Source organism: Rhopilema esculentum, chromosome 11 (genome assembly GCF_057945365.1).
Source record: "Rhopilema esculentum isolate cy_ngs chromosome 11, ASM5794536v1, whole genome shotgun sequence".
Taxonomy (NCBI): Eukaryota; Metazoa; Cnidaria; class Scyphozoa; order Rhizostomeae; family Rhizostomatidae; genus Rhopilema; species Rhopilema esculentum.
Window position 1 is genome coordinate 2,444,929 of NC_142825.1, and position 27,658 is coordinate 2,472,586.

At 34.3% G+C, this 27,658-nt stretch overlaps 3 protein-coding genes across 4 annotated transcripts; 2 read left to right on the forward strand and 1 right to left on the reverse strand.

Moving 5' to 3' along the window:
- Positions 1-235: 235 nt before the first annotated feature.
- On the reverse strand, positions 236-4,381 carry LOC135693300 (uncharacterized). The gene has a single exon (XM_065211738.2). It carries the CDS (start codon positions 4,092-4,094, stop codon positions 3,168-3,170), a length of 927 nt encoding a protein of 308 aa, XP_065067810.2. The 5' UTR covers positions 4,095-4,381; the 3' UTR covers positions 236-3,167.
- Positions 4,382-4,848: 467 nt separating this feature from the next.
- Positions 4,849-7,609, forward strand: LOC135693304 (mediator of RNA polymerase II transcription subunit 22). 2 transcript variants are annotated; one of them, XM_065211742.2, is made up of 3 exons: positions 4,849-5,030; positions 6,560-6,622; positions 6,858-7,609. In XM_065211742.2, exons 1-3 carry the CDS (start codon positions 4,908-4,910, stop codon positions 7,080-7,082), a joined length of 411 nt encoding a protein of 136 aa, XP_065067814.1. In that variant the 5' UTR covers positions 4,849-4,907; the 3' UTR covers positions 7,083-7,609. The 2 variants fall into 2 exon arrangements, with proteins under 2 accessions (XP_065067814.1, XP_065067813.1); XM_065211741.2 differs by having other exon boundaries at positions 4,854-5,030; positions 6,560-6,640.
- A 1,274-nt stretch (positions 7,610-8,883) lies between these two features.
- LOC135693298 (uncharacterized) lies at positions 8,884-27,398 on the forward strand. The gene is made up of 33 exons (XM_065211736.2): positions 8,884-9,791; positions 10,899-10,986; positions 11,653-11,727; positions 12,345-12,475; positions 12,850-12,882; positions 13,068-13,142; positions 13,519-13,578; positions 14,266-14,354; positions 14,518-14,629; positions 14,817-14,912; positions 15,438-15,511; positions 15,796-15,850; positions 16,337-16,432; positions 17,061-17,156; positions 17,298-17,393; positions 18,630-18,722; positions 19,019-19,114; positions 19,523-19,570; positions 20,026-20,121; positions 20,620-20,709; positions 21,252-21,323; positions 22,447-22,521; positions 22,883-22,920; positions 23,201-23,273; positions 23,390-23,459; positions 23,893-23,963; positions 24,466-24,519; positions 24,626-24,685; positions 25,179-25,238; positions 25,484-25,581; positions 26,353-26,401; positions 26,741-26,827; positions 27,187-27,398. Exons 1-33 carry the CDS (start codon positions 9,516-9,518, stop codon positions 27,205-27,207), a joined length of 2,703 nt encoding a protein of 900 aa, XP_065067808.2. The 5' UTR covers positions 8,884-9,515; the 3' UTR covers positions 27,208-27,398.
- Positions 27,399-27,658: the final 260 nt, after the last annotated feature.

A 27,658-nucleotide genomic window follows, 5' to 3' on the forward strand; every position in this document is an offset into this window, starting at 1 on the left:
TATGGCGTCAGCAAAATTTGCAAACTTTTCCCGCCGAAATTTGATATAAAATATGCCTATTCCACCCAATTCATGCATTCAAATGTTTTGTATTGTCAAAATATTGACAAAAAGTGCCGCCATTTTGAACAAGGTGGTGCAATACTTTTGTTAGGGGAGTGTATCTAAAAGTTTACTTGATGACGTATAAGGCCGCGTACGTTTGTGATTGACATCTTAAAGAAGTTGTTTAAATTCTGCTAGAACTAGTATTTTTTCTAATCGTTAGAGAAGGTGCGTCGAGAGGGGTAAGGTTAGCAAGTTCAAAGGTCCTGCACCCGTGCGCCGATGGGTACTGTAATAATCTTACACCATGTAACGAACAACAGATTGCTAGAAAATCTTTTAAAAAACAGCAAACGTTTTCATTCAGTTTCTTATATGAAATCAGTGCCTGTAAGTTTATCACAGAGATAAACGATGGCCTTGATTCATGAATATACAACGTTTAGGGACGCTGGAGCACAATTTTGGGTTTGACCAAGCAAAGATATGTACCAAACTGCCGTTTTTGAAAATATGAGTCTAGGGTTTCTTGTGGAAAATTTCTTATGAAAATAGGTTTTTTTCTTGCTTCTTTTTGCATTTCGTTTCATTTCAATGTGCCAAAGGAACGAAATGGTCTAGAAAGTAAAATCTGCATTCAATTTTTGGCCAAGATGCGGGGAATACTATCAAAATCTACTTTCTTGACTTATTTAAATTGTGCAATGATTATTTAAATTAATTATTTAAATTAAAATGTACAATTTAAAAAGTGGTTGTTGAAAGATTAATTTTGGTTAAGAGACATTTTAGAATATGTCCACAAAATAAAAAACTATGTTGTTAGTGATTTATCAGTTCTGAACAGGCAGCCACCTGTCAAACAAAATAATTCAAATAAATTCAAATTCATCATATGAACCGTAAATTTTCTTTTAAGCCGCCTCTCAATTAATCACCCTCTCTAATTAGCTCCTCTTTTCAGAAGAAAAAAATTAATTAGCTCCCCCTCTCAATTTAGATCATCAATATTTTCACTGATGCCGAAATAAGTAAACTTGATAAAAACAGAGATTTTCATTTTATTCATTGGTCGTTAAATACTTTGCATCAAATCAAAATTTACACATGTCAAAATTTATGTCATTTCCAGTCATAACAGATCCGTAGACAAAGATGTAATTTGCATTAAGCACAGGCCATATGTGAGCCTTTTCCCAAAATTACAGGCTGTTGGTACTCTGAGGGGTGAAGTCGACCTTTTTGAATACTTGATTTCAGAAGGCAATATGGCACAAGAAGGCATTTTAGAATTAATAATTGACTTTTTTTATTTAGCAAAAAACAAAAATTTAGTTTACAACTATAAATGGCTTTTTATTACAAAATGTTTATTAAGCCCCCTCCCTCAATTTAGCCCCCCTCTCTTGTAAGCCCCCTTAAAGTGCTGAAAAACAATAAGCCCCCCCAGGGCTAAAAAGATAATTTACAGTATGTATGAAATAGACGGGAGTCTTTGTTAAGCAAGGCTTTTGAGTTAACACAAGAAATTTGAGCTTTCAAGTCACTATAGATCTTCAAGTAGGTTAGGACCATTCAAAGTTTAATACACTGACAATTACTCAAAGGGGACTACGCATAACTTATTTTCAAATTATTAACTCTTGATTGATAAGAAAGAACTTGAGGAATCTGCAAAGATGATAAAAACTGATCTGTATGATAAAAATAAGAATTCATATTAACATCAACATTTGATTTTCTAAGCCTTATACGATACAGAAATATATCTTCAAACGATAAATTACAAATATCTTTGGTAAACAAAAAACACTAATTGCAAACATTTCATACCTTGGGTAGTAATGTTTCTTGTATTCTAAAAATGGTTAGAAAATGCAGCCCATCGAGAACAGAAAAACATAATGAGTGGCAGTAGGAACAAATCTTTGTTTGTTTAAAATGCAGCCCAAAATTAAATAATTACTAAAAGAAATCAATAAATACATCATTACTTCAAAAGATTTCTCAAATAAAATACCAAATTATATAGCCAGATTCGGAAGTAAACAACAGGACCAACAACTGGCCTAGACTAAAATGGCATCCTTTAAATGGACCATAAAATGCACCAAGAACACCTGTAAAAATTTTACATATAGAAAAATATACATGCTGATGTTTGAATTATAAAAATATTGCCTTCTGTTTAAACAATTAGCAACTTAAGAATATGATATTTGTTGGTCTTTATTATTCATTATTCTATTGTTTATAAATATTTTTACAAGAAACGAAGTCACTGATTCATCAAAGCACAAACCTATGGCATTCTTTGATCATCTTTTAAAAGTTTGCAACACAAATTCTTGACACTAAGAATTTGATAATGGAAATGAATGAGTCTTAGGCAACAATAACTTTCAAAAACTACAAATGATATCATTTAGTTCTCAAATAGGAACATCCTCCTTTGTCTATAACTTAGAGCTTTCAGCAATCTTTGTGTATAGGACAACATCATGTCAAAAATATACCCTTATAGGATTTTTGCCATCAAATAAAAAACTGTCAACATAACCAAATTAATTTTGCCATAATATATACATAAAAAACACTAACAAAATAAGAGCTTGAATTGATGGCACCAACCATTTAACCTCACAAACAATAATTATTTCTGAAGCAACTCAATGACCTCACAAGCTTAATTTAGTTGAGAAAATATTGAAAAATCTTTCTTTCTGTGATTCATTCTTTTGGCTTTTTAACTAGGTTATTTTTAAATATTGCTGTCTACATTATAAGTTGCATAAAATCTATTCTATACACCAAACATGTATGGAGAAGTTAACAGGTGGTTTTCACATTTCTTTTGTAAGTATTCATTTATTTTTATATGCCTTTAAAGTTTTGAATCCATGGATATTGAGTGCGTAAACATTATCAGCATTCATCTTTGGTGTGTAGAACACATACCTTTTTAAAATTGGGGGGAATCTAGTGATTCATATTACAACTTTTCAAGGTGCAATAAGGTTATGTCAGTCCTGTAACACTATAAAATAGCTTTTTGAGGTGATTTATGTGGCAACTTTGCAATACAAAAATTGATAATTTATGCAAAAAAGAAGACAAAATTTTTAAGACCTATCCGAATTTCCATCACCATTTTTGTTGAAGATCTCATTCAAATTAAGCTCTCTCTCGATTGGATCGAGCTTTGTACCGGGTTTTCTGATATACCTGGCTTTGGTGGCTTGATGAAATCTCTCATCTAAACTTGGTAACATGTACATTGTCCTTGGCAACCCATCAGGCACAGCAAACATGAATGGTTCAAGGTCCTTCTCCTCATCTCCTTTCTTGCCATCCAAGTTATTCATTGATGTTGATAGTCTCTGGTTAATAACTGATCGTACTTCATCCAAATTTGAATACCAAGCAGCATTCAGGTTTTGCTCTGATTTTGAGCGTTTTCTCGTTACGGGCAAGTTCAAAGAATCCATCGGTTGGCTTTTCCTTGATTCTAAAATGGCTTTTGGGAGACTTTTGGGGGCTTCAAGTTTTGAATCATCAAGAGTACCTATCTGGATATTCGTGCTAAAAGTTGAGTTGTCTTTTGAAACTATGTCGTTTGCAGCCTGTTTTACACCCAGAGAGGGTAATCGCATCAAATCACCCCCAGTTGAAACATAACTCGAGTCTGCTGATTTATCAAACATTTTGTTTGAGTGCTTTGTACCCTTTGTTTGTGTGAGATCCCCGAAGGTATTTGACCTCTTGTCCCTTTTGTAATGGCCAGAACTTTTCTGCACATTGAACAATTTTTCCTTCAGCATTCTTTGATCACGTCTTATTGACAACATGCTGCTCATTTCTTGGCTGTCTAAATCATTCAAGTCAGATTTTAGCCGGTTTTCAGTCAGGTCCTTGATCTGCTTGCCTCTTTCGAAATCCCTCATTGTAACTTTTCCCTTACTGTGACCTTTAGGCATTTTACCTCCAACTTTCCCAGAGGTGTCACGATTGTTGGCTGACTTTGAATCACCCATCTTTAAGAAATACATCCAGTACGACCATTACTTTCCTCTGCCAATTCTAGCTGATGAGCCATTGTCTGTGAACAAAGAATAGTGGGCGAAAGATGTGCTATTTACATATGGATTTAGCGAGAATGGATGTCAAGAGACAAGCAATCACTCTATGATGAGGCTTCAGCAAAAATATAAAAACAAATGAAAATCCTGGTAGCAAACATGATCAAGTCACGTGACAAAGAGCTGACAAGTGATTGGTTAGAACACTTCCAAGAAGAGCCCTACACACACTGTTATTATCATTGTTTCCCCGTTATCAGCCGTTACCAAGCCGGTATCACCCATAGTGACGTGTCTACTACCCCTATGCATAGAATAACATACCGTAAACCCTGGGGGCTTTTTTATTTTTGATATTTTTGGATGGGGGCTTATTCGAGGGGTGGGGCTTGCACGAGGGGGCTTATAAAATTATTGTAGACATTAAGAAGACATTATTAAAATATCTCGTTTATTTTAGTAGGAATTTATTTATAAGCATTTAATTAATTACTACCAAAAGTATGAATTTGTTGTGGAAATTCAATAAAACGCCAAAGGCAACCTCAGATGGCAAAAATCATCAAATGGAGGGGTCCAATTCGAGAATTTATAGTAGCTGGGGGCTTATTCGAGAGGGGCTTTTTCGAGGGGGGGGGGGGAATTCGAGGATTTACGGTATTGAATTTTGCCCTCAACCCTTGAACTCTTGAACTGGATGCATTGGGGGCTCGCCTCGTTCCGAAAACAGGCAACAACAACATCAAACTTCCTAGAACGCCATCTGCCAAGAAGAAATTAAACATGAGCCAGCCACAGAAGGGCGCTTCAAACAGAGAAGCCTTGCTTAAATCGTACAACCGAAGGCTAAAAGATGATGTAAGATCAATTTTAGAGAATTTCAATGAAATAGTCAAGTCTGCAAAGGTATGTTGGCACTAAGTTCAATTGGCTGGTAAATCTGTGAGATAATAGGCTTATTATTTTATTATTGTCCTTATATTACAAGTATGTGAAGTATATCAGTACATTTTATTTTCTTGATCATCTGTGATTGAGCAACTTACAAGTACTAAATTGTGAAGGAAGGGAGTTGCCTATAAAAATTGCCTACCCACTGTATACTCTCAAAAAATGCTGTTTTGAAATGTAAGCCAGGGTGGAATCCATGTGATATACGCCAAAGATATCAGGCGTGTACTTCATAATTTCCTTTTTTCTACTGGTGTAAAATGAAGAAAAAATAATGGGTCGGCTTTGAGATGGATGGATTTGCAGCCTGTATTTGACCAGCATATGACATATCAACAGTCATTGTTGCCTAAAAGGACAATTTGTATAATTTCTATTATGTATTGTATCATACAACACATTGACATTAGCATTAAGTGGTAGACTGGTTAAATTTCATGATTTACTCGCTAATAACTGGTGTGGGGTTTGCATGGATTGGTATTGGCACACTGGAAGGTAAAGTTGCATTTTGCAAGGAGAGAATATTGATAGATACCAGCCTAAGATAGAAGTGACTTTTGAATAGAAGTTGCCCTTGAATAGAAGTGGTATTTTTGAGAGAAAAGGAATCAAAAGTGGGATCATGGAATAATTTTTGCTGGAGTTTAGCCCTTCTTACTCATCACAATACCTTTGTGGTTTTACTTATGCATACAGGGTCAACCTACACACCATATCCCCCATTTTGTGATGCAATTTGCACCTATTTACATTATACCCCTGCCGCCATCTCTTTTCAATGCCCCTTTCCTTGCTCCAGATCTTTAGATTAGAGGTGTGGCTAGGTCTTGACTGGCAGCCGCCTACCAGCAGGCAAATTTGTAAGCTATCAATCGCAGCTTCAAATGAAGCTTAACTAACACTTCTTTTTGAAAGAGCACAACAGACAGGGAAAGGGACACGCAATGTTTGAGTACCTGTGCCTCGCAGATAAACTGTTCTAAATGATATCATATGTCCAGATATGTTCAGAGTGGATTCCATTTAGGTTACACTTTAGGTATCTGGCATGGACTAACAATTTTCCATTGTTTTTCTTTGTTGTTCTGCTGTTTTTTTCTGATCAATCTCTGATGTGAGCCTTACATGGATTCTACTCTTGTTTTACATAAACTGAATCTGATTCTCTCTTTGTGAAACCGTTCTAGGTAATTTTAGGCATGCAACCTTACAAAGCAAATTTGTCGTTTTGATATCAAGCATCTGCATATGATTTCATTATTTTTTATTTTCTGTGTAGCATGCCTTTTTTCTTGGTAATCCGATCTGTCTACCAGAAAACTTGAGTTATATCTAACATGACAAAGTATGAATAATCCAGCTTGACTCATAAAGGAGATGTTCTGAACTCTTATTTGGATCAACATAACTTTTTTGTCCTGCTTTGACGCGTTCGATGTAAGACACTGCACATGTATAGAATCATGTGTTGTATTTTATAGATTGAAGAGGAAACCCAAATTGCAAGGCTGACTGAAGCTGTTCAAACTCAGTATGAAATAGAAGTAAGAGCATCAAATATTGTAAGTTTTATGATATTCTATTTTATTAATTGAATGCCAAGAATTGTTTTGCCATTCGCAAGGTTCTATGTAACCTCTTGTAACCCAAGATCCTTGATGATACTAAATTCAACAATATGAATTCCAAAGAAGCTGTTTGTTATAGAATCTTTGATAAAGAACTGTTGAGTAGTATAGATATTCAATTTTTATTTACAGTGCTTCTAATTTGTTGTAGGTTCGTGCTGGCGAATCTCTTCTCAAGCTGGTCTCAGATATGAAAGAGTTTTTGATTCTGAATGATTTCTTGCCTGTCAATTCAAGCATAAGCAAGGTTTCCCAAAGATTGAAAACACTTGAAGGTGAAACAGAAACAAAGCTATGTGAAATAAAGGAATCATTTTCAACTGGCCTTGCTGAAATGGAGAAAGAATATGCACTAATGGATAACAGATGCAAATAAATGTCTTCCTAGTATCTACAACCCTAGAATCAAAGAAAGACAAGAGAAAAGTCCTTTGCTGTCATTCTTTCATTGTTTATGTTGAGTGACAAGGATTATTCACTGCAGTTGCAGCTCCTCAACAAGATATAAAAAGAAATGGAGATGAAGAGGACAATATACTTGAATTTCTTATGAAGCTTTAGAGAGAGTTTCCTCTTTTGAATGCAATCACAAATTCTGTATAGGCTCCTAGACAATGGATTATATAGGCGACACACTAGCCTGGGACTCTCTGAAGTCAGCAACCCACCAATTATTTTCAATTTCTTAAATTGTCTGCCTTCGTTGCCTCATTTCTAATATTCTTCTTTTGCTGTATTAATTTTTCATATATTTGCTTTATCATTCTAAAATTTTGTTGTTCCTTATATTGTGACAAAGGGATTTTTGTATATTCTAGTTATGCTCGGTTTCTTTCACATATTTGTTTACAGTAAGCATTTTCTTATTGTAATTTTTGGAAAACCACGAATTTCATCTGTGTATTGATGTAGTTTTATTTGACTTTATTTGCTACTACACTTATGTTCAAAAAGTATTGCACACTTATGTAGAAATGAGTAATGGCAACAAATTTGTAAACAATATGACCTTCGAAATTCAAACCATTTTTTGTATCCATCAGACGTCAGATTAAAGTTCCCAACCAATCAAACATAACTTCAAAACATTAGCAACATTTCAAGTTTATTTTTAGAACATCATAAATGCCAATTTGGTATTGGCCAGTCTCAAAGCTTTGAAACCCTTCTGCGACTTGCTAAATTTCATCAAAAATGTTCGAGGAAGGTTATTTTATATGACGCATGTTAATTGAAAAAAAAACATTCACGAGGCCGCATTTAGGTGTCTTAAATCACAGATTATCGATATTGGCATTGAATTTTGCAGAATATGGCACTTTTACGACTGATTTTTAATGAAGGCTCTTTTGATGCTATTGAGGTACTTGCCGTGCCTATTTTCGTGACTGTTTATTGCATAAACGTTGATTTTTTTTTTCAATGATGAGATGAAATATTGTTTTGAGCAATTTACAGCATTATTTGTTTCCTGAACAATATCGCAATGGTCTGGAAAACATGAAAGTAAAAAAGGCTAGTAACATGTTTTATGGATTGAATTCTTGTTGGTCTGATCAGATCAATTTCAATATTTGCACTTGCGAAAACGTCACCGTTAAAATAGAGAAAAATTACTAAAAAAGAAGATTTTCCAAGGGTCTGAAGGGCGTGACCGAGAACATTTTTTTGCCCACTCCAGTTTTTTTCGATCTGGCGACGCTGGTCTTTCCTCTTGATGTGATGTGACCACACCTGCACTGTGATTGCTATGCCTGCATTGTGTTAAAACCAGGGGCATGGAGCAGATACCCATGAATCTGTTGCCCTTTACCTTATAGAAGAATAGAAGACTTGCTCCTTTCATTTTTGTCTAAAGTTTTGTGGCAAATCAGCAAGAAGGGGTTTGAATTTTCATGTCTTTCTTCTATTCTGATTCCTGTTTCTTACTTCTTATCTTTTCTCATTTCCCAGAAGAGTACCGTAACAGATAAAGTTTGGCACTACCATTTTGCAGAAAGCCGCAGAGTTTATTTACGCATTTCGATTCTATCCACAATAAACCAAAAGATAACAACATTTATAGACAGAGACTTGAAGACGACACGAAATAGCGGAATCATAGCATACTGAAGCACTTTTTTCCGACGCATTTCAGAGCATAAACGTCAGAAAGTGAGCGGAAGGATGCAGCAAATTCGTGCATCTTCAAATGTATCTATTTGTATAGACGGAAACAGCCCGTCTTGAACTCTTTCACTGCGTGAAGGGCAGGCGGTCGCTGATTGGTCAGAAACAAGGATCTAGCCAAACGTATCGTCCTGCCTCTCACATTCTGCATGTTTATATAATTTTCCGCTTTACCTTTTAGTCATTGCCAGATTTTTATAGTCTCAAGAATGTCGGACAAAACGTGCTTTATTGTGCTTTGTTTTTTTTCTCTGTATTACTTTGAATTTTTAAGAAAGACGCCTGTTATAACCTCAGCTTTGTTTCTTTAACACGTGTCTTTCTGCGCTTTGATTCAGAGACCCGTTACAAGACAGGTGCAATAAGACACTCGTAATTGCTATTATCACGGTAAAAGCATATTATAGTGTATTGAAATGCTCGATAAGTACCTGTAGCCATCCCCTCTGATTCCAACGAGGCATTTCTGGTGCTTAATACTCCATGTAATTTAATCACTGAGCGACCAGCGTTAACCTGCTTAGATCACGACCGTTGTTTTTGATTAACCATATTACCTCAAATTTAATATTTACGATTCTCGGCAATGCTATTATTACATCTATAGAAACCTGGTTTACCATCCAGAAATTAAGTTAAAATGTTTAAGAAACTGAAACAGCGAATAGAGGAGGGCGAACCTCCAAACGTGGTGTCGAGCCCGAAAGTTGTGGTACCGAAAAGCTCTGGCTTTGGCCAGCATCATGGGAAACTTTATCGCGAGAATAAATGGGAGAAGAGGCGAGTGTCTACAGCCAGTTTGTACAGCTCGAAAGAATCCATGGAATCAGACATGACAATATCGCGCAGTTCTCCTACAAGCGATTTCTCTTCGCCTGCAATAACGCCCTGTGATGTGACATCGTTACCCAATAAGGTGCGTAACGAATTAACAAATGTTGGTGAATAGAATACAGTATGAATTGCAAATTAATCATCAAAATGCAAATGGTATACATTCTTTATCAGAATTTATACTCTGAGATGCATTAGCTACAGAGCCATCGATCTTGTATTTTGGAACATTGATGCACATGGGCACAGGACAGTTGCACATGTTTAGGCTCATTGTTATGCTCTGGGTTCATTGTCAAGAACGGGAGAAGTAGCTATAAGTTTTCTAGTTCTATAAATATTCCAGTAAGTATTCTAGGTAAATTTTCTATTGAATCTAAAGATGACTTGACGAAAAAGAGTTCCATTAAAACCGCAATGCGAAAATGCAGGTTGAACTTAATGTTTTTTTAAATTGCAAGCTTCAAGAAGCAATAGGAATGCTAAGGTCCATATCAATGCAATAGGAACGCTAAGGTTAGCCCCTTTTACTTGCAAAAAGGGAAGAAAACCATATTGATATTTGGTTGTGAGGATGTTTTATCAATCAAGCAATATTTAAGGTTAAGAAACTCAGTTATTAACAGATTCGCTTTCAAACATGGCCTGACGATGGCATGAAACATGAAATTGGGACTTGCAACACTGAATACCCTTGGCGGACACACAAACTTGTAAAAAGCTTTCATAATACTGCGATGGGCACCTTACGACAGATCAGCAAGCATAGAATTCGGTATTGCTTAATACCGTAGGTCCTCGAATTAGCCAACGGGGGTTTATTCTCAAAACATATTTTTGGGTTGGGGGATTATTCAAGGGGCTTATTCAAAAGTGGTGGGCTTATTTAGCAGAAGCCAAAAATTGCTAGAGCAAATTTGCTTCCTTTACTTGAGGCTAGTCCGTATGCTTGGAAATTGAGATATAGTAGGATAAACATATTGATGTTGTGGCAATACCTCAGCCAATGGAGGCTTGCTTATACCATGTTTGGGGCCTATATTATAAAAATTACTTTATGGTGCCCCCGGAGCTTATTTGAAAAGTTACGCAAAGTTGATGAAAAATTTTCACAAAGATGTCTTCATTAGAGATACACCCTATAATAAGAGTTGCACTTTTATCAACAAATTCATGGACCTGCTTTTAGATTTGGTCAAATACGGGCAAAGATGCAAGAAACACGACTCTTCAACATAATGATTCTCAGGTTAGAAAGCTGGAGAGCAAGATATCAGGTAAGAACTATTTTTGTAGAACTAAGAATAGATGGTTTTCAGAACATATCATATCAAACACGTAAAATGGAACGTTCAAGATGAAAAAACCGATGATGCAATTAGCGATATTGCAATATGCCGTGGCCGGTTTCTTTGTTATTTCAAGCAAAAACAATAAAGTTGCATGTTTTGTAGTTACTGATTTAAGATCGATTGAAAATAAGCAACAATACATACATGAATTGCAGGCACCGCGGAGCGTTTATAAAAGTGGGGGGTCTAAAAAGGGGGGCTAAAGCCGCATAAAAGAGGCTTTTTTGGTAGTTTGATACTTAATATTTGGCACTTTTTGCAAAAAGTGGGGGGCTAAAGCCCCCCCCAACCCCCCTCTGCCTCGCGGTGGCTGTGAATTGGTAAAAACCCTATTCTGTCAAAGAATTGTAGACATGTCGACATGTCGGCTGTAGACATGTCGAATAATAGGCATAAATTTTCCTTCAATTACCTTTAACCTTTGGAGATTTTCGTCTCGCTGCCAGGAATTAGATGGTTATCAGAAGCTTTTTCAACATTTGTGTGGAAGTTGATGGTGTTAGAAGGACTGTTTAGATTCACTGTCTCTCATTAACAAAATGTAGAGCCGGCTCTTGTCTTGAGTAACTGTCCTTAGTTTTCATTTTGCAGAAATGGCAGCCGCGTATAGGGAACAAGCCAAGCAAAAGGAAAAATTAGAAGAAGCACTACAAGATGTTCGAAAAGGTATGAATTGTCGAGAAAACTTGTATACATAGATGTTAGAAAACACTGAACCACTGAACCTAGCTGTAGACATATCAATTGCCGTTGTGACCTCATCAGCTTTAGTTTTTACATTTGAATAACTCGAATAAAACAATCAACACACACGATACTAAATTCCCTTCGCACTGCACGCTTCTATTTCGCACAAAAATGCGGAAACATTAAGCATGACATAAAAGTACAATAATGCAGGTATGAATTGTTGGGTAATTACAAAAGGTTTCAAAGCAAGGCATTTTACGTCATCATTCGAATTTTCATTCCCTTGTAAAAGTGCATCAAAGTGCTATATTATGATGCGTCTATACGGTAAATATTTTCAAAATCAACCAATCTTGTGGTTTTGGTGATATAACACGATGCACCAAGGTCTACATAAAGTTGAACATGTCCCGTTATGATAGGGTTTTATACAGAGACTGAATAACTTTGCTTCCATCCCTGAAACATTGAACAATTAATTAGTTGTTAAGATATAGATTTTTCCCAAAAAAAAATGAACGATCGCTTCTAGTAAAACTCGTAATGAATATTTATTCCAACACTGCTGATTTAAAACTTTTGCTTCCATATAGAAATTAGTGAGAGAGTCGAGGCTGCCGAGAAAAAATATCGAGCAAAGCTTAGTGACATAGAGAATGGTTTCAGAGAGAGGTTGAAAGACAAGGAGAATCAGTTCGAGGGACTTATTACAAGAAAAGATGGGGTAAACAACATTTTTGTTATGTGATTCTGATCTTAGGAGATTTTTTTTCAATTAGTGAAAATTCTGTTATGAAAAATTAACTAGAAACAGAAGTCATTTTGTGTCATTCTTCTAAATGCATTATTTAACTAATTTATGTTAATCATTTATTGATTTATAAAAAGGCTCGTTTTTGGAGACAATTTTTGCAGACTTTATAGAACTAGGAAACAAGCATTCAGTAAGAAAAAAACATTTAGTTAGAAAATAAACTTATCCACAGATTTAAGACATTTTGAACCCACCAGTTTGCACTGTCATACTTTTAGCATTAACAGTTCCTTCGTACAGCTTCTTTTACTTATACTTACACTGTTTTTCTCCAATCTTTGTAGGAAATTGCAAGACAAAGAAGAGAACTGGATTTAGTAAGTATATTTCAAACATGTTTTTATATAACTTTGTTTTGTTTATTTTCTAAACCATCAAATTTCAGCATTTGCTAATTTGGAATTCAGATCGTCTTTTGCACGATATGTTGCTTTGAAGCACGAAGATTAATTATGTTGATTTTATTAAATCGTCAATTCGATGGTCAAGTTTCTGTTGACAGGAAAATACTCGTCATACAGATGTAAAGGATTTGACAAAATTACAGCAAGAAGAAATCGGGAAAATGAAGGCAATGGTTAGTATGTTTTGCTAGTAAATGACAGCAGGAATGGAATACAGGAAAGATTTTCAAGAACAATTGTTACTAGTGGCTAACGATAAAGTTATTCCGTAATGCATTCTGTTATTATTTGTGCTTGTTTGGACAATATCGGAGAAAAGTTAAGAAGGTTACAAAGTTGGGGAAAAATTTATTTGGGAATTTAGTCCCTCGTGAAAAGATTTTAGCCTAATTAGATATTTACAAAAACCTGCTATTTTCAATGTCTTTATAGTTATCTTAAAGAGTAATTTTTGTGGCGTATCAAACTTGTTTCTAATCTTTTGTTAAATTTGGCGTCTGGTAATCGCGTTACAAGCATAAACTGATTCACGGACACATCTCTTTCCAGCTAATACATGCACAAACTGAAATGTCGAAAAAAGCATCAGAATTAATGGAAAAATCAAAGGTTTGTTGTAAACAAACAGTTGTCTAAATCATTCATATTTGTAGAATTGGTAAATTTGCTGAGTTGTTAAAGATTAAAACAGGCATTAAGTTTTAATCGCAAAGTTAACGTTGAAAGAAGACTGATGAAGCCAAGATATAGCTAGTACCATATGTATTTGATGTTTATGACTAGGTTTAAGCACCTAGATGTATAAAGCCGAAACATGACATACTTAAGTGTCATACTTTTTGTCCGACGCATGATATACTTTCTGTCCGGAACGTCTCTGAATATAAAATGCGGCAAGCAGATTGTCTATATATCAGTTGCAGCCACAGATTGGCCAGCAACAAGGAACCAATCAAACGGTCTTTCTTCTTTTCACGTCACTTTAGATTCGCACACAGATATCAATATTCGCTTACCTTCTAACTATGATTCTTGCCATTTACTTTAGTATTGTATTTTGAGATTCTGCAGTATCAAACGGTTATTCAACCATGAACACAAAGAAACTTTGAGAAGTAAACATATACTTGTATTGTATTGTAAGACTGTTAAAAAATCAACGTTTGTGAGTCAAGTCATTAAACCGTGTCTTGTATGATCCCTCTTAAACCTCTTTGTGCACGTCTTCCATGTTCTAGGGTTTCATCATTTATCTGGCTTTATTGTATGTGATATTTTGATTATCTCTCTTCTTAGCATTTAGAAAATCTAGATAAAGAATACGTGGAGCAAAAAACCGCCCTTGAGGAGATGCAGACGCGGCTGGATGATCTTGCCAAAGAGAGGTCAGTTGCAAATGTCTTTATTCTTATAGGGGATAAGGTATTGTACAATCTAGGAGTGCTTAAAGCTAAAAGTCTTTTACTGCTTTGCTGCATTCACACTAATGGGATATTTATTTACATTAGTAGTTAACTTCGTAAGGTGGTTAAGATATTTTGCTTTTAGAACAAAGCAAGAAAAGCGAGAAAGGGATTTTGAGTTGCAGATACTCACATTAAAGAAAGAAAAGTCCGCATTGAAAAACCAACTTGACGATACAATGGATGAGCTGAGTGAGGTGAGTTCCTTTTGTAGTGGTCGGACAGTGCTTTCTTCATCGCAGTATCTCATTGGCTAGCAACTGTTGATACAATATGTGTCCGCTCTTTTTTGTTATTGCCAAATCAAGATTGATTATTTGCTCTTCCAATGCATGTGTGTCAAATAAGCTACATTGCAATGAAAACGTGTTTTTTATCTTGTAGAAACGCAGCCGACTGTCGTCCGTAGAATCATCAGCAAATCGCGCAAATGAGGAATTGTCGTCTCTAAGACAAACTTACAATCTCTACAAGTCGCGTGTGAGTAACATTGTATTCGGCATCAATAACATGCAGTAACTGCCACCCTTCCATAGTCCAATACAAAGCAAAAGAAAGAACATGACAAATCATTTTTGGAGGTCTGGCTTCGGATAATCTGCAAGACCAGGCTTTCTTTCGCTCTTCTTTCTGTGTACATAATAACCAAAGATCTAGCCTGATGTTAGCAGAATAAGTTCGTTTTCTAGTTAGGCCTCTTAGATAAAATAAAGTTGAAAAAGTGGTTAAAAAGGCTAATTTTACAAGCACGATATTCAAACGAAACTAGTTTTCAAACAAGCACTAAAACTGTCCCACTAACTGTGCAAATATTGTAAACAATCAAAACATTTAAGTAATTACAAAGATATTTTCTCGCGGTTTTCTAATATCATCTAGTACAGTGTGGCGTACCTCTACCAGCTACATGACTTTGATGTAGTTCAATAATCAACACTAAAATGCAGAAAATATTATTTCTTTAAGCTCTTGCATGTCATGCCCCTGCTGTTTGCTTTCTTACAGGCTTCTGAAGATATCGAAAAGAAAACCAATGAAATAACTAACTTAAAAGACAGATTACAAGGTTTAGAAAATAGGTAAGTTCTTCGCATGATAATAACTAGATTCTTTTTAGAATGATCTAGATAAATTGAGCATGACAAAGATTTTTTGATAATGTGGTTATATGTTTTGAGCAGCTGTTTAATTTGTATCCTCCATATTTTGGAAATAAATGGAAGAAGGCGTAGTCAACATGAAGTTCTGAGTTTAAGTTTGAATTGCATCCTTTTTTCTGTCTGCTAATGCTATAAGATTGTCCATGACTTACACGTGCGACAATAAATGTAGTATTTAATTTTCATTAAACTAACTGTTTCAGAATAGAAGACAGTACTCTTTCAGCAACAGATCAAGTGAAGTCTTTAGAAAAAGAGGTGATTTCAAATGATATTCTTTTGAAGCTACAGTCACAAATAGACAAGATAAATCTGGACACTTATAGAAATTGTCAGTTATATGTGATCTGGGCAGAAACCTTTGCATGCTTCTCCACCGAAGTCTCATTACAGTAAACAACATACCAATTTACAATGGTAGTATGCTCGATGTGAAGGGAGTGTGACATTGCAAAAACTAGAAACCTTTTGCCATTAAATTCAAATTATCGTGTAATTTCATCGCAATACTGTTTAGTCACATAAAAACATAAAGCGACTGCCACTTAGCTTCTGTTCTATTAATGACAACTAACTGTTTTATTGTCTCTAAAATGATAAGCAACGCTTCTAGTGGTGGAATCTTGTCCCGATCTGCTTTGCAGAACGCCATATTTTCTTTATATGCCACTTTATAAGCAACAGATGACGTCAAAAACTAACCTTATCGGTTTTCACTTTTCTTTATTTCTTTTTTTCATGAAGAGGAAATCTTTGGAAAATCGACTTCAAGAATCTCGAAATCAACTTGCCGAGCAAAGGTCTCAATCTAATGAAAAGATCGCTACGCTAGGATCTTTGGTATGTGCTTAATTGCATAAGTATTTTTTATCGCTTTTACTTGTTAATTGATACTATTAAAATATCATTGAATTGTGAGAATTTAATTGTGCACCTACAGAGCAATTGATTGCACTTGAATGATGTGTAAATTCGCGTCATTTTTCAAGAGCTCTGCCTCTCTTAAATGCTAATGTTAGTATTTGTTACCAATTGCTAACGTTGTTGTTGCTGTGTGTCCACAATCTGCGTTGTTTGCCTAGCTGTTCCATTTTCAGGCCGTTTTAAAGAGGAATATCAGTCTCTTGGTTTTAAAAAGCGGTGTTTTTTGGTTATGTGACACGTCCAATTTTATCACAAAACATATTTTCTGAATTTCAATCGTTTTATTGATATAAAAACCATTATATTTGTAGAGCTGTACTTAGAAATATGTTCTTCGTTAGACTGAAGACATTTACATATTCATGCTCTACTACCTCACCTTTTTGCTTTATCGTGGTTTTATTATTTTGAAGATCTAAATCAAAGCTACAATTGTTAGAATTTTCTTTTTTTTCTCAATTACTTTCTTGTTGCTTCGGAACTATATTTCTTATGATTGATTTACTGGCTCATTTCTTAGTAACCTAATATTTTGTTATTTAAGATAAGCACACTTGATGAGCAGTTAAAAGAGAAAGAAAAGGAATTACAGGAACATAAGAACAACACAGATAAACAAATATCAGTCCTTCAAAGCAAGGTGAGTTTATTTACCCCTTGTTATTGTTGTATGCATTATATTTGATCAATTGCTAGAGCATTCGTCAAACATAAAAGTAAGATTCATAAGACAGCATTTATAAAGTCTGCTCTGTATTGCGTATAATTTTTCATTGAATAGTGTAAAAGTATGGAAGAAAAAACGGAGGTGCTTGAATCATCCTTAGAGAGAGAACGTTATGCTGACTCTTCTAAGGTCGAGGGGCTGCAACAAAAGGTACGTGCGTCTTTCGGCTGTTTCTTTTTCTACCTTTTCAAACCTCACTTTTAGTTTTTGAGTATGATACGTCAGTTGAGTGAGACTTTGGACACCGCAGCTTGATAAAAACGTTAATAATAAGTACGACGACAAGAAAAAGACACGCAAAGGCTTGTAACATTCGACAACTTCTTGTTATATCATGACAGTCCAATAAGTAGACGAAACGTTTCGACTCTAGCTAGAGTCATCTTCATTGTATAATTACTGGCGAAAAAACAACTATAAATACAGAAAGGTGAAACAAAGGGGATCATAAATCATGTGATAAAGCAGTACGCTAGAGGAGCAATCAGTACGCGAGAGAAGACACAAGGAATAACAAACAACCTATTCTGTCTACTTTCGCGTCCTGATTCCATATGTTAAGTTATCCATTTTGTATGTTAAACGTTTCTCAGTGATGAAATATAAGATTTTTCCTGGTCGATTGGCGATTGCATTGCTGACAAATAAAATGAAATATGGTTTGCGGAAAAAATTCATTTACAAATGAGCTGTTGATATCACATAAAGCAAAAATGATAACTTTTTTGTGTCTTTGGTTTGCGATAGCAGTTGAAAAAATAGAAATAGTATGTACGCTATTAACGTAGCGGAATGAGCCGAACAGATCGAAGGCTTGTAGGCCCGCAAGCTGCAGCGAAATGCTGCCATATTAATGCGATGCAAAGAAAAGCGGAATTGGTCCTATTCTTGCTGGCCATAACTTTCCTAAATACGATTACCAACTCTTATGTAACGAGCAAAGTTTGATTAATTTTTTTGCAAATATGAAAATATGTCGATTCAATGACAATTTTAAATTACAGAATAACATGATCTCACAAGTTTTAGGCTGTGCAGTGTTTGGAATCTGTTTCGCAAGATTTTGTTGGTTTCTGATTTCGTTCAAGATTTCTTCTTTCCTAATGCAATATGTAAAGGATCATTTGAATTTACACAAGTATAATTTTTATCCCTTTCTTTGAAAAGAAAAAAGTTCAATCATGTCATATTAATCTTTATTTATTTGCAGAACAATTTATCTTGGAGAGAGAGGGGGGTGGGCGGTGAATTCATTGAAGCTAACGTCCTTGGGAACATAATTTCTACCACTCCGTTATTACCGATTCACCATTAATTGATTTATAGAATGTTTTTTGGATACAAATAAAATACTTCTTTTTACTTATGTTTTTTATTCGTTGCCAGGTAACAGAACTTGAGAGCCAATTGAAATCTGTGAAGGAAGAAAAAGCCGAACTTGAGGTTTCAAGCGACAGAGCAGGGTTTCTAGAAGCTCAAGTTAGCAAAACTTTTATAATTTCTATTTAAATCAATGTATTTAGCTCATGCAAAATTTTGTGGTCAAATTTTGAAAATAAAAGCTCCTTTGAAAATAATTTTGTTTTAATAGAAAGGAGGTTTGTTACAAGTCTAAAAGAAATTTCTTGATGCTGGGATGTAATAATTATTGAAAACTGCTGATAATTGATGTCCATATTTCCTTGTTTTTCAGAAGCTTGTTGCTCCATTTTATTGAGTATATAAATGCCTTTGAAAACGAAGCATTTTCATGCTTATTTCTTTTTTATGATCAGAACAAACTGATAGAATCTCGGCTTAAAGAAGCTTACAAGCGGTCCGAAGATGAACGAGCAAAATCTGAAGAAAAGATACGAGAACTTCAGTCAGAGGTTTGCGGTTTGCACAATTACTTGTTGTTTTGGGTTCATAGTCCGAAGTTTGGCACCTTGTTGTAAATTTGCTGAGAGATAAATTGAATTACAACCTCAAGCACCCCCAATTTGATTGGTGTATATATTCCTCGACCTTTAAATCGTACATTGGGCGGCTAGATCAGCAAATTACGGGTCCACACAGTTCAAAAAGTTCATTTTGTACAGATTTATGTATGGATGACGATCTTGACATTTTGCTGAACTATTTATGTTGACATAAAAGGCAAAAGAGACTCGATGCTCAATATAATTTTTGGCAACACAAAACAACAGGTTATCAATCAATGGCGAGAGAATCACCTTATTCTATATAGAAAGTGTCCTGTTTTGTCTATAGTTTGGCATTCACTATCTTCATTTCAGATAAGGAAGATTTCATATAGATTCGAACATTCAAACAGAATAAACACGGTACGTAATAAAGTTTGTCGTTATCATCATCATCTAAGCCTACATTATCATTCTTGTGTACTATAAAAGCTCTCTATCTTTCTAAATTCAAGCAGTGTAGCTATTTTTGTATATAACAAGACCGAAACTTAACCTCTTTCATATTTCGTCACATGTTATGTTTACAGGAACAGAGTAATTTACATCCCGCAGTTCTCTTTACTCATGAGCTGTGCATAAAGCAATATAGATTACAGGAAGAATAAAGATGAAAGCTAAAAATAAAGCACAAAAATAGCATTACGTCATCCACCTCTGTATTTAATCAAGATAAAATATGCAATAACGGAGATTGCTGCAAAACAATTTCTTGACATCGCTGAGTGCCTTAAGGCAGTCTCTTATGAATGGTTTTTAAACATTTACACGAATTTGAACTTCAGTCATTTGACTATGGTAAATTGTATCTGTTGTAGGAGACTATGGAAACACGAGTGGAAGAGCAAGAGAAGAGAATAGGACAATATCAAAAGAAAATAGAACATATTTTGGAAGAGAAAGACCAGATACAGGTAATATAGCCTATTATCACAAACCTCAGTGAATAAGATATACGATTCACCTTTTTACAAATAAAGTTAGAAAAGATTATCTAATATTTCAAACTGGAAAATGTTTATTTTATTACCTTTTTGGCAAAACGTAATAATTTTCTTGAGATTGAAAGTTTTTTCCTGACGTACTTTTGATTGCTTGTTTGTTTATCATGTTCATCAATTGAAGGACTAATGTTAAACCAAAAACTCTTTTCATCTCAATTTAAGTCATTTCTTTGAAGTGAAAAACTATTGAATTGCAATTTAACATTGAAATTTTTCTTCGTAAGATGAAAGATCGAGTTGATTTGATTGGTGATTCAAAATAATTTAATATCCTGCTTCAGATTTGAGACCAGTTCTTTCAACCACATGTTTTCTTTAAAGTTTAAGACATAAATTTAATAAAATAGTTGTTATTTTCAGCTTCAGCAATTTACTAAAATTGATTTTATTTTCTTTGATCATATTTAGGCAGAGCTATTACTCAAAGAAAGTGAATGTAAAAATGCATCTGTGTATTTAGAGGATGCACTGCGAAAAACAACTGAATTGAAAACACAGGTTTGTCACAAACATGTTTAGGAATCCCACAATTTCTGCTATGTCTTTCTGTAACCACTTTCATTCTTGTTCTTGCTAGAAATTTGTGCATTTCAGTCATTCTGTACAACGCTTGGCAGCAGTTTTAGTAATGAGTTTCGAATTTCGCAAAGCAGTTTTAAAAAGTGCAGGTTTTCATTGGTCATTCATATAAGCAGAGTGCTTGATAATGGCTTTATGTTTGCTTTAAACTTGAAACTCACAGTTGCAACGTAGAACCGTTCTGTTCTGCACACAAAAACAAGTACAGCTCAGTTTAAAGAAGCATTGACCACTTCATTTCAGATCGGTAAAAAGAAATTAACATGAACAGCAATTCAGATAGCATCAAGATCTACAGATAACAGGCAGATCAGTTGTTCAGTTCAATTTGATAAAATCTGAGGATGTAAATTTGTTATATTATCATATTTGCCTTAAAATATTTGCTGTGGCAGCTCAACCCTAGCAGAGTAATTTTTGTCACAAGTGACTAACTTTTATTTATCGTTTTTTATTTGCAGATATCGACACTTGAAGAAGCACTTAAACAAAAAGATACATTGTTATCAAATATAAAAGAGGGTGATTATAAGGTATTTCTTTATTTCAAATACATTGAGCGTTTGTGCATTGTTATACCTAATTGATGTTGAGTGTATCATTTATATAAACAAGAATGGTATAAAATTCATGAATGTTATCTAAGCCCTTCAAAAATCGTACAATCTCGGTCACAGTGGCGCCCAAAATGTCTGAACTTTTACAATTTAGAACTCTACGGCGAATTATGTCATTTATGCGATAATAGCAACATAGTGACTTTAGGGGAATTTCTTCAAAAATTATTGATTAATGAAATAATTATGAGCACAAACATTGCAATTGCAAGAAATTGGAATTACGAGAGTAGAGCCTGCAGATTTGAGAAAAGAATTAGATAAAAGAGGCCACAGGAAAAAGTTAACAAAATTTAAAACGAAAGCAATTGACGAAAGCTTGGAAAAATCTCCTTTTATCCCTAAAGTTCTCAAATTCAACAATAGTTAATTCAGACAACAAAAGTAGGCATTCCGTTATCCGCCAATAATCGCATTCACAGGTGTTGCAATATTGTTGTCATAGTAGTGTGAATGAGATCATAGCATCGTTAAACTCTCACTTCTGTACATAGATATTTTGGAGACGTAGCTTGGAAAATCTAATGATATCAAAGTTGGAAAATATGATTTGTTAGATTGCTGATTTGTTGTTGATTTGTTATTAGATTGTTGATTGCTTCTTCCAATCCATCGAACACCCATTTCTATTTTTTTGCCATTTCGACTTTTGTCCCTGCATCCGAAGGCTGACTTTCTGGCACTTTGTGAGACATATTTTTTAACATAAATTCGACCAAAAGTTACAATAGACTACAAACAAATAACTTACAAGACGATGGTGCAGGGAGCATGAAAATATTTTGCTACCCTGCACCTACTACATATAATAATAATATAAATACTTTACAAAAAATATAAGAATTCACAAGAATCACAAAATTTGCATAAAAAAAGAAAGAGAATATCACCATCAGCCCTCCACGCAATGAACCCAGAATGGGACCTTGAATAAGCCAGGATCTCGTTAAAGAAGGGGTATCTTGTACCAAGAATTTGTCTACCTGAGGTTGCGAGACATGTATTGTTTGTTTAATCAAGCTCCTCCGCATCTTTCTAGATCGAAGACAGGGACGAGTTTTTTCGCAGCTCCAGTATGGACAGTTTATACCAGCACGAACTTAAGGAAACGAGGGTATTTGAATTTACACTACACTCATTTTTTAATAAGAAACAAAGATCGATGTTGAGTACTCCAGTTTCTTAATGTTCTGGAAATTTCAATACTCGTTGTTTCTTAAGAGTTTCTTAATTATGATGTCATGAATCATGAAATGCTCGTGACCTTTTTTATCACGTCAAGAGATTCGCTTCCGTTTCGATGCTTTATTTCTATCTCGTTCTATCATCTGTTGTTATTCTTTAAAACGAGATTTCTTCTTAGCCCATGTGGCATATTTTTCTTTCCCTTACTTGAATCGATAGTTATATGATAAATATAGATAAAAGGATATAATTAAATAAGTGTGAATAATTAGTATTGTTTGTTTGAACAGGCGAATCTAGAAGACAGCGAACGTGCATTGATGGATAGGTTAGTTGTTATTTTACAAAAGCTCAAAGACAAGTAAATGTTCTAAAATTTACATGTCATAATAAATTCCACTGAGTAATAATCATTGCTTTAGAATAACTGTATTATACTGTACTTATTCTAACAACACTTCCAATTTGAGAGCAATTCTTTGACGTAGGATTTGAGAAACTAACTCACTCTTTTCCTTAGTTGTATCATTATTGTATTTGTACCACATTTTCTTAAACAACCCTTATTAGACGAATTCGTTTGATTTATAATTTTTTCAATTTTGCAGAGAAAGTGAAATATCAGAGCTACGAAATTTGTTAAAGGAACGAGAAAAAATTCTAGCATCTTGCCAAGAAAGGGTAAATTTTAAACATCAATGAATTTAAACTGACTTTTTTGCACTTGTTTTAAATGACTTTTTTATTTTTGTTTATCAATCATTATTTGATTTTTAATTGTTACTTTTTCCGAAAAGATAAAAGATTTCGAAGAAAACAACAAATTAGCAAGTCCCCATAGAAGAAAAGGACATCATGATTCCCATGGTAATGTAAAATAAATGCATTTCCAAATTCCTATTCATTCATTCAATATCAAAAATTGTAATATTTTGTCAGAATATTGATTTTGATTCCTTTTTTCCTCAAAGAATTTCAACTTTTGCAAAAACGGATTCCTCTTCTTCTACGTTCTGATGACAATCTTCATGTTTAGTAAAGCAACTATTACAAGTGAATATTCTACCAGCTTACATCCGTTGCATGATTTCATCAAATGATAAACCGAACTTAAAGTTTGAAACTTCCAGAGCAGTAGAAAGAAATTCTATAATATTTTTTAATATGAGAGAAAATATCTGAGATGGTCCCTCTTAAGGGTTCAAAGTAGAATATAAAATTATTGTGTTGAATTGACTTCATATGCTTTTTAACTAAATGAAAGATGTTATCAAATATAATTATCAAACTTAATCCGCAGATATGAAGAAGACTGTAGCAAGACTAACTGCCCGCAACCGAGAACTGGAACTAGAACTAGCGGAGAGACAGGTCTAATATTCAGAATTATAAATTCGAAGCATCTGTATAAAGATATTACATTAATAATATTGGAAATTGTTTTGATTTGTTGCAGTTCAAATCTGGGAGGGCCTCCTCTGTAGAACATACATGTTTTGGACAGATATTTTTTGGAATTCTTAAATCTTCTTTTCTTTAGATCTTTGTTTCGTTGTCAGATTAAAAATAAGCCTTTGTTAACAAATTACTTCTGATAATAGACACCTCAAAAGTGATGGTACATAGTTCTGTCTCAGAAACTTTTGTAAACGCCAAGAAGCAATCTCTAGACAAAGCCCATTATAGGACAGTCCTATTGCTGTATTTGCTCATGTTTCTGGTAGAAATGTTTCCTTTTGTTGAAAGCTACCTACGTATTGACAGAATAAAACCTTAGCGAAATAATGAGCATTTTTCTCTCGAAGTTTATCTTTTTGTTTATAAATATATTTTTTGGCAATTGGTGAAGCAAGAGTTTGTTTATCAAATTTAGGCCCATAATGATTTACAAGGAAATGGACATGTCGAGAGTGAGCTGTCGAGTGAGGTAATTTTCTTTCTTCTCATCCAAATTTGCTTTTCAAATATTTCAATTGAAAGAGCATTTGTGTGTGTTTTCGATGAAATTTTCAATATTTTTATTCTTCCTGCAGATTGAAGAACTTCGAATTGCAAATAAATCATTAGAAGCTGAGCTAGATGAATCGAAAAAAGTAAGTGTCGATAATTTTTTTCAAACTGAAGCATGCATTTTCTTGGTAAAACGAAAGCGTACATTATGAATCAATTGCTTTCTTGCAAGAAAATCATCATACACCTTATTGTAACTCTTGAAAACCGCAATTTTGGTTTAATCTTGATTCTTTGTCTATGAAATAGTTTTTTAACTAAAAAATCAATTCCACGATCATGACTCTGTCAGTTCCATTTACACACGTAGGCAAGATGATGTGAAGTACTATGTCAAATTTACTTCACAGTGACACCAGACCAGAGGTCTTGTTGAAGAGGCCCTTACAACGAGGATACAAGTGTCTCACTTATTTTAAAGGGAAAATCTTTTCTTCTTCTCTGCCAAAAACCTGAACTAGAATTGGCAAAGAATTCCCTTCATTGCAACTTAGAAAATCTGTTGTCACAACACTCTTAATCGTCAAATCAATGTAATGATTACCAACGGATTAATCGTATATGATCCAATTTCAGAAATTAACAACCCAACAACAAAAGTTCCTGGACCTCAAAAAGACTTTCCAGAAAGAACTGGTAAGCAAAATTTCTTATACATTTTTGCAAACTGAAATCTAGTTAGCTTGGAAAAAAGAGTTTGATAATGAAGATCGTTTCAAGAAAATTTTGTAAATTTTGACACGATGTGTTGATATGATCAAAATACTTTAAAAAACGTATTTTTCCAAAAATATTGATTATTATAAATGGCTGAAGGTAACAGCATTCTTTCTTTCCTATTGTTTGTATAAAAAGTAACTTTAAAAGTGTTATTTTTACAGAAAATTAAAACAGAAGAAGTCAATTTAAACATTGCAAATGGATCACATGTTATTAATGACAAGAGTGAAAATGGAGAATCCCTGGAAGTCAACTTCAAGTATCCTTGTCAGTTTATTGCTTTGTTCATCATTGCTTCAGTCAAACTTTCTGTATCATTGCATTTAGTTTGCAATTCATTCCAATTGACCACTATTCACGTTAAAGGTGCTGGATACATACTAAATTGGAGAACTATAGCCCCCATAATCAGACAACGTTATCACATTTCAGGCTCCAGTCAGACCAGGCACCGCGCAGCCATTGAGCTAGCAGGGGCTATAGCCCCCCCCCCCACTTTTTTGCAATAATAGGTTAGAAATTTTTAGAAAGTTTACTCTAACACAACTTTGGAAAACTTACTCTATCGGATCCCAAGTAGTAGTAGCAGTTTGTCTTGATTAGGAACCCATTTTTGTTTATTTTCTTGGTGTCTTACAATGTTAAATCTTTATAGTAATTGTTATCTTCTCTGAAATAGACTGTTTATAAAAAGTAAGTGGAAAGAAGCAAATATTTTCTAAAAGGTGCGTTTTCCGGCGTTCTAAAGGGCGTAACCTCAAAAAATTCTCGGCCACGCCTTTTTATGCCCACGCCCTTTTATGCCCACCCTCTTTTAGAATGGTGCGCGGTGCCTGATTCAGACAATTCTATCTCAATCAAGAAATGATATATAGAGAAAATCTTTACTAAGCCCACATAAACGTTGTGCATTTGCTGCTCCCGTGACAATTTCTTTCAAGTAGTTTTATCTTCAAGACGTAAAAAGCTAATATACCCTTATATGCTTTACTTGTTTCGCTGTTGTGTGTTGATCTTTAATACTTTTGAGATATCTCAAACACGTCGTTTTAAAATACATGTGCAGTACCAATGACCAGGTGAGTGGAATTTTTATGATTTGTCTAATACATTCAACAAAAGCTAGAAAATACCTGACAGCGCACATCATTCAAAACGACTCAGCCAATATTTAGAATTTCGAAACATGATAATTTTTTGTGATTATAATCGAAAATAATGCGAATTTTAGACAATTTTTTGCAATATTTGCAAATTAATCATTTTCATATCAACACGAGACTTTTTTGTTTGGGTGAGTGCTCAAATTTGTGATCCTATCAGTATTATTATTTGTCTTTCAATTGTTTTTATCTATATTATTTTTTGTTTTTTAAAACTGTTATTTTGATCTAAACTAGACTTCTTTATTATTTCAGTCTCGACAGCTGATTGGTGTCATAGCTCATCTTTTACAATTTTCTTCCCGTGAAGAGCATATAGTGCGAGAATGCTCCGAATGGAAGGTAGGATTCTCACATTTTTTATTCAGCTTTGTCGGGAATGCAACAGTCAAGCAAAATGGCTGTGTAAAGAAAGTAACGACCTTGAATCATATCTTCAAAATAATATTATACGACCACAGCCTCTTCATTCTCAAGAAGTTTCAGTTCAAGATCTATTTAGGCATGTATTTTCATTTCAGATGGAATTTCGTAAGTCTCTGTCCCTGAAGTTATTTACCTGCCAAAGCATGTTCTTTATCATTTAAAACCGTTTTTACTCAGTCTGTTTATTGCTACTCTTTTCTTAAAGTGCGGAAGACATTTATGCAAATTAACAGTTTCCAATTGTAATTAAATCTACATACGATTCATTTTTGTAGTTGCCACTTCCGAAGAAATAAGGCATTCTGGGATAAAGGAATCGGACTGCTGCTGTTGTTGTTGTTCAACTGACATCAAAAAACCAAATAATCATCAAACCAGCAATCCATGGCTGAAACTCGCATGGTGAACTTTATTGCAATTTTTGGTCAATTGCCATTGTAAATGTTTTTGCTACTAAATTTATAAATACACATGCTTATTCAAGTCAGACTGCTCTTTTCTTATCACAGATTACAGTCCTCTAAATTTCTTGAAAACTTCCGCAAAGAAAATATTAATTTGTTTTCTTAGAACAAATGCAAAGAACTTTACAGGAATTTAATCTTTGTGTTACAGATCTAGAATTGACACAGCTTTTAAAATGTCTGATTTTCCATAACAAGTAGAAGCTTAAACAGAACCAAGCAACAGCAACCAAATTTCTCAAACCACTTAATCCAAAACAAAAACACTCATTTTTGTATAAGA

Excerpts from the sequence above, each read along its gene's own strand:
- LOC135693300 (XM_065211738.2), bottom strand. The coding sequence starts at position 4,094 with ATGTATTTCTTAAAGATGGGTGATTCAAAGTCAGCCAACAATCGTGAC.
- LOC135693298 (XM_065211736.2), top strand. The coding sequence starts at position 9,516 with ATGTTTAAGAAACTGAAACAGCGAATAGAGGAGGGCGAACCTCCAAAC. Across the intron at positions 15,512-15,795 it reads TTACAAGGTTTAGAAAATAG|AATAGAAGACAGTACTCTTT; the intron begins GTAAGTTCTTCG and ends TAACTGTTTCAG. Across the intron at positions 15,851-16,336 it reads TGAAGTCTTTAGAAAAAGAG|AGGAAATCTTTGGAAAATCG; the intron begins GTGATTTCAAAT and ends TTTTTCATGAAG.
- LOC135693304 (XM_065211741.2), top strand. The coding sequence starts at position 4,908 with ATGAGCCAGCCACAGAAGGGCGCTTCAAACAGAGAAGCCTTGCTTAAA. Across the intron at positions 5,031-6,559 it reads AAATAGTCAAGTCTGCAAAG|ATTGAAGAGGAAACCCAAAT; the intron begins GTATGTTGGCAC and ends TGTATTTTATAG. Across the intron at positions 6,641-6,857 it reads AAGTAAGAGCATCAAATATT|GTTCGTGCTGGCGAATCTCT; the intron begins GTAAGTTTTATG and ends AATTTGTTGTAG.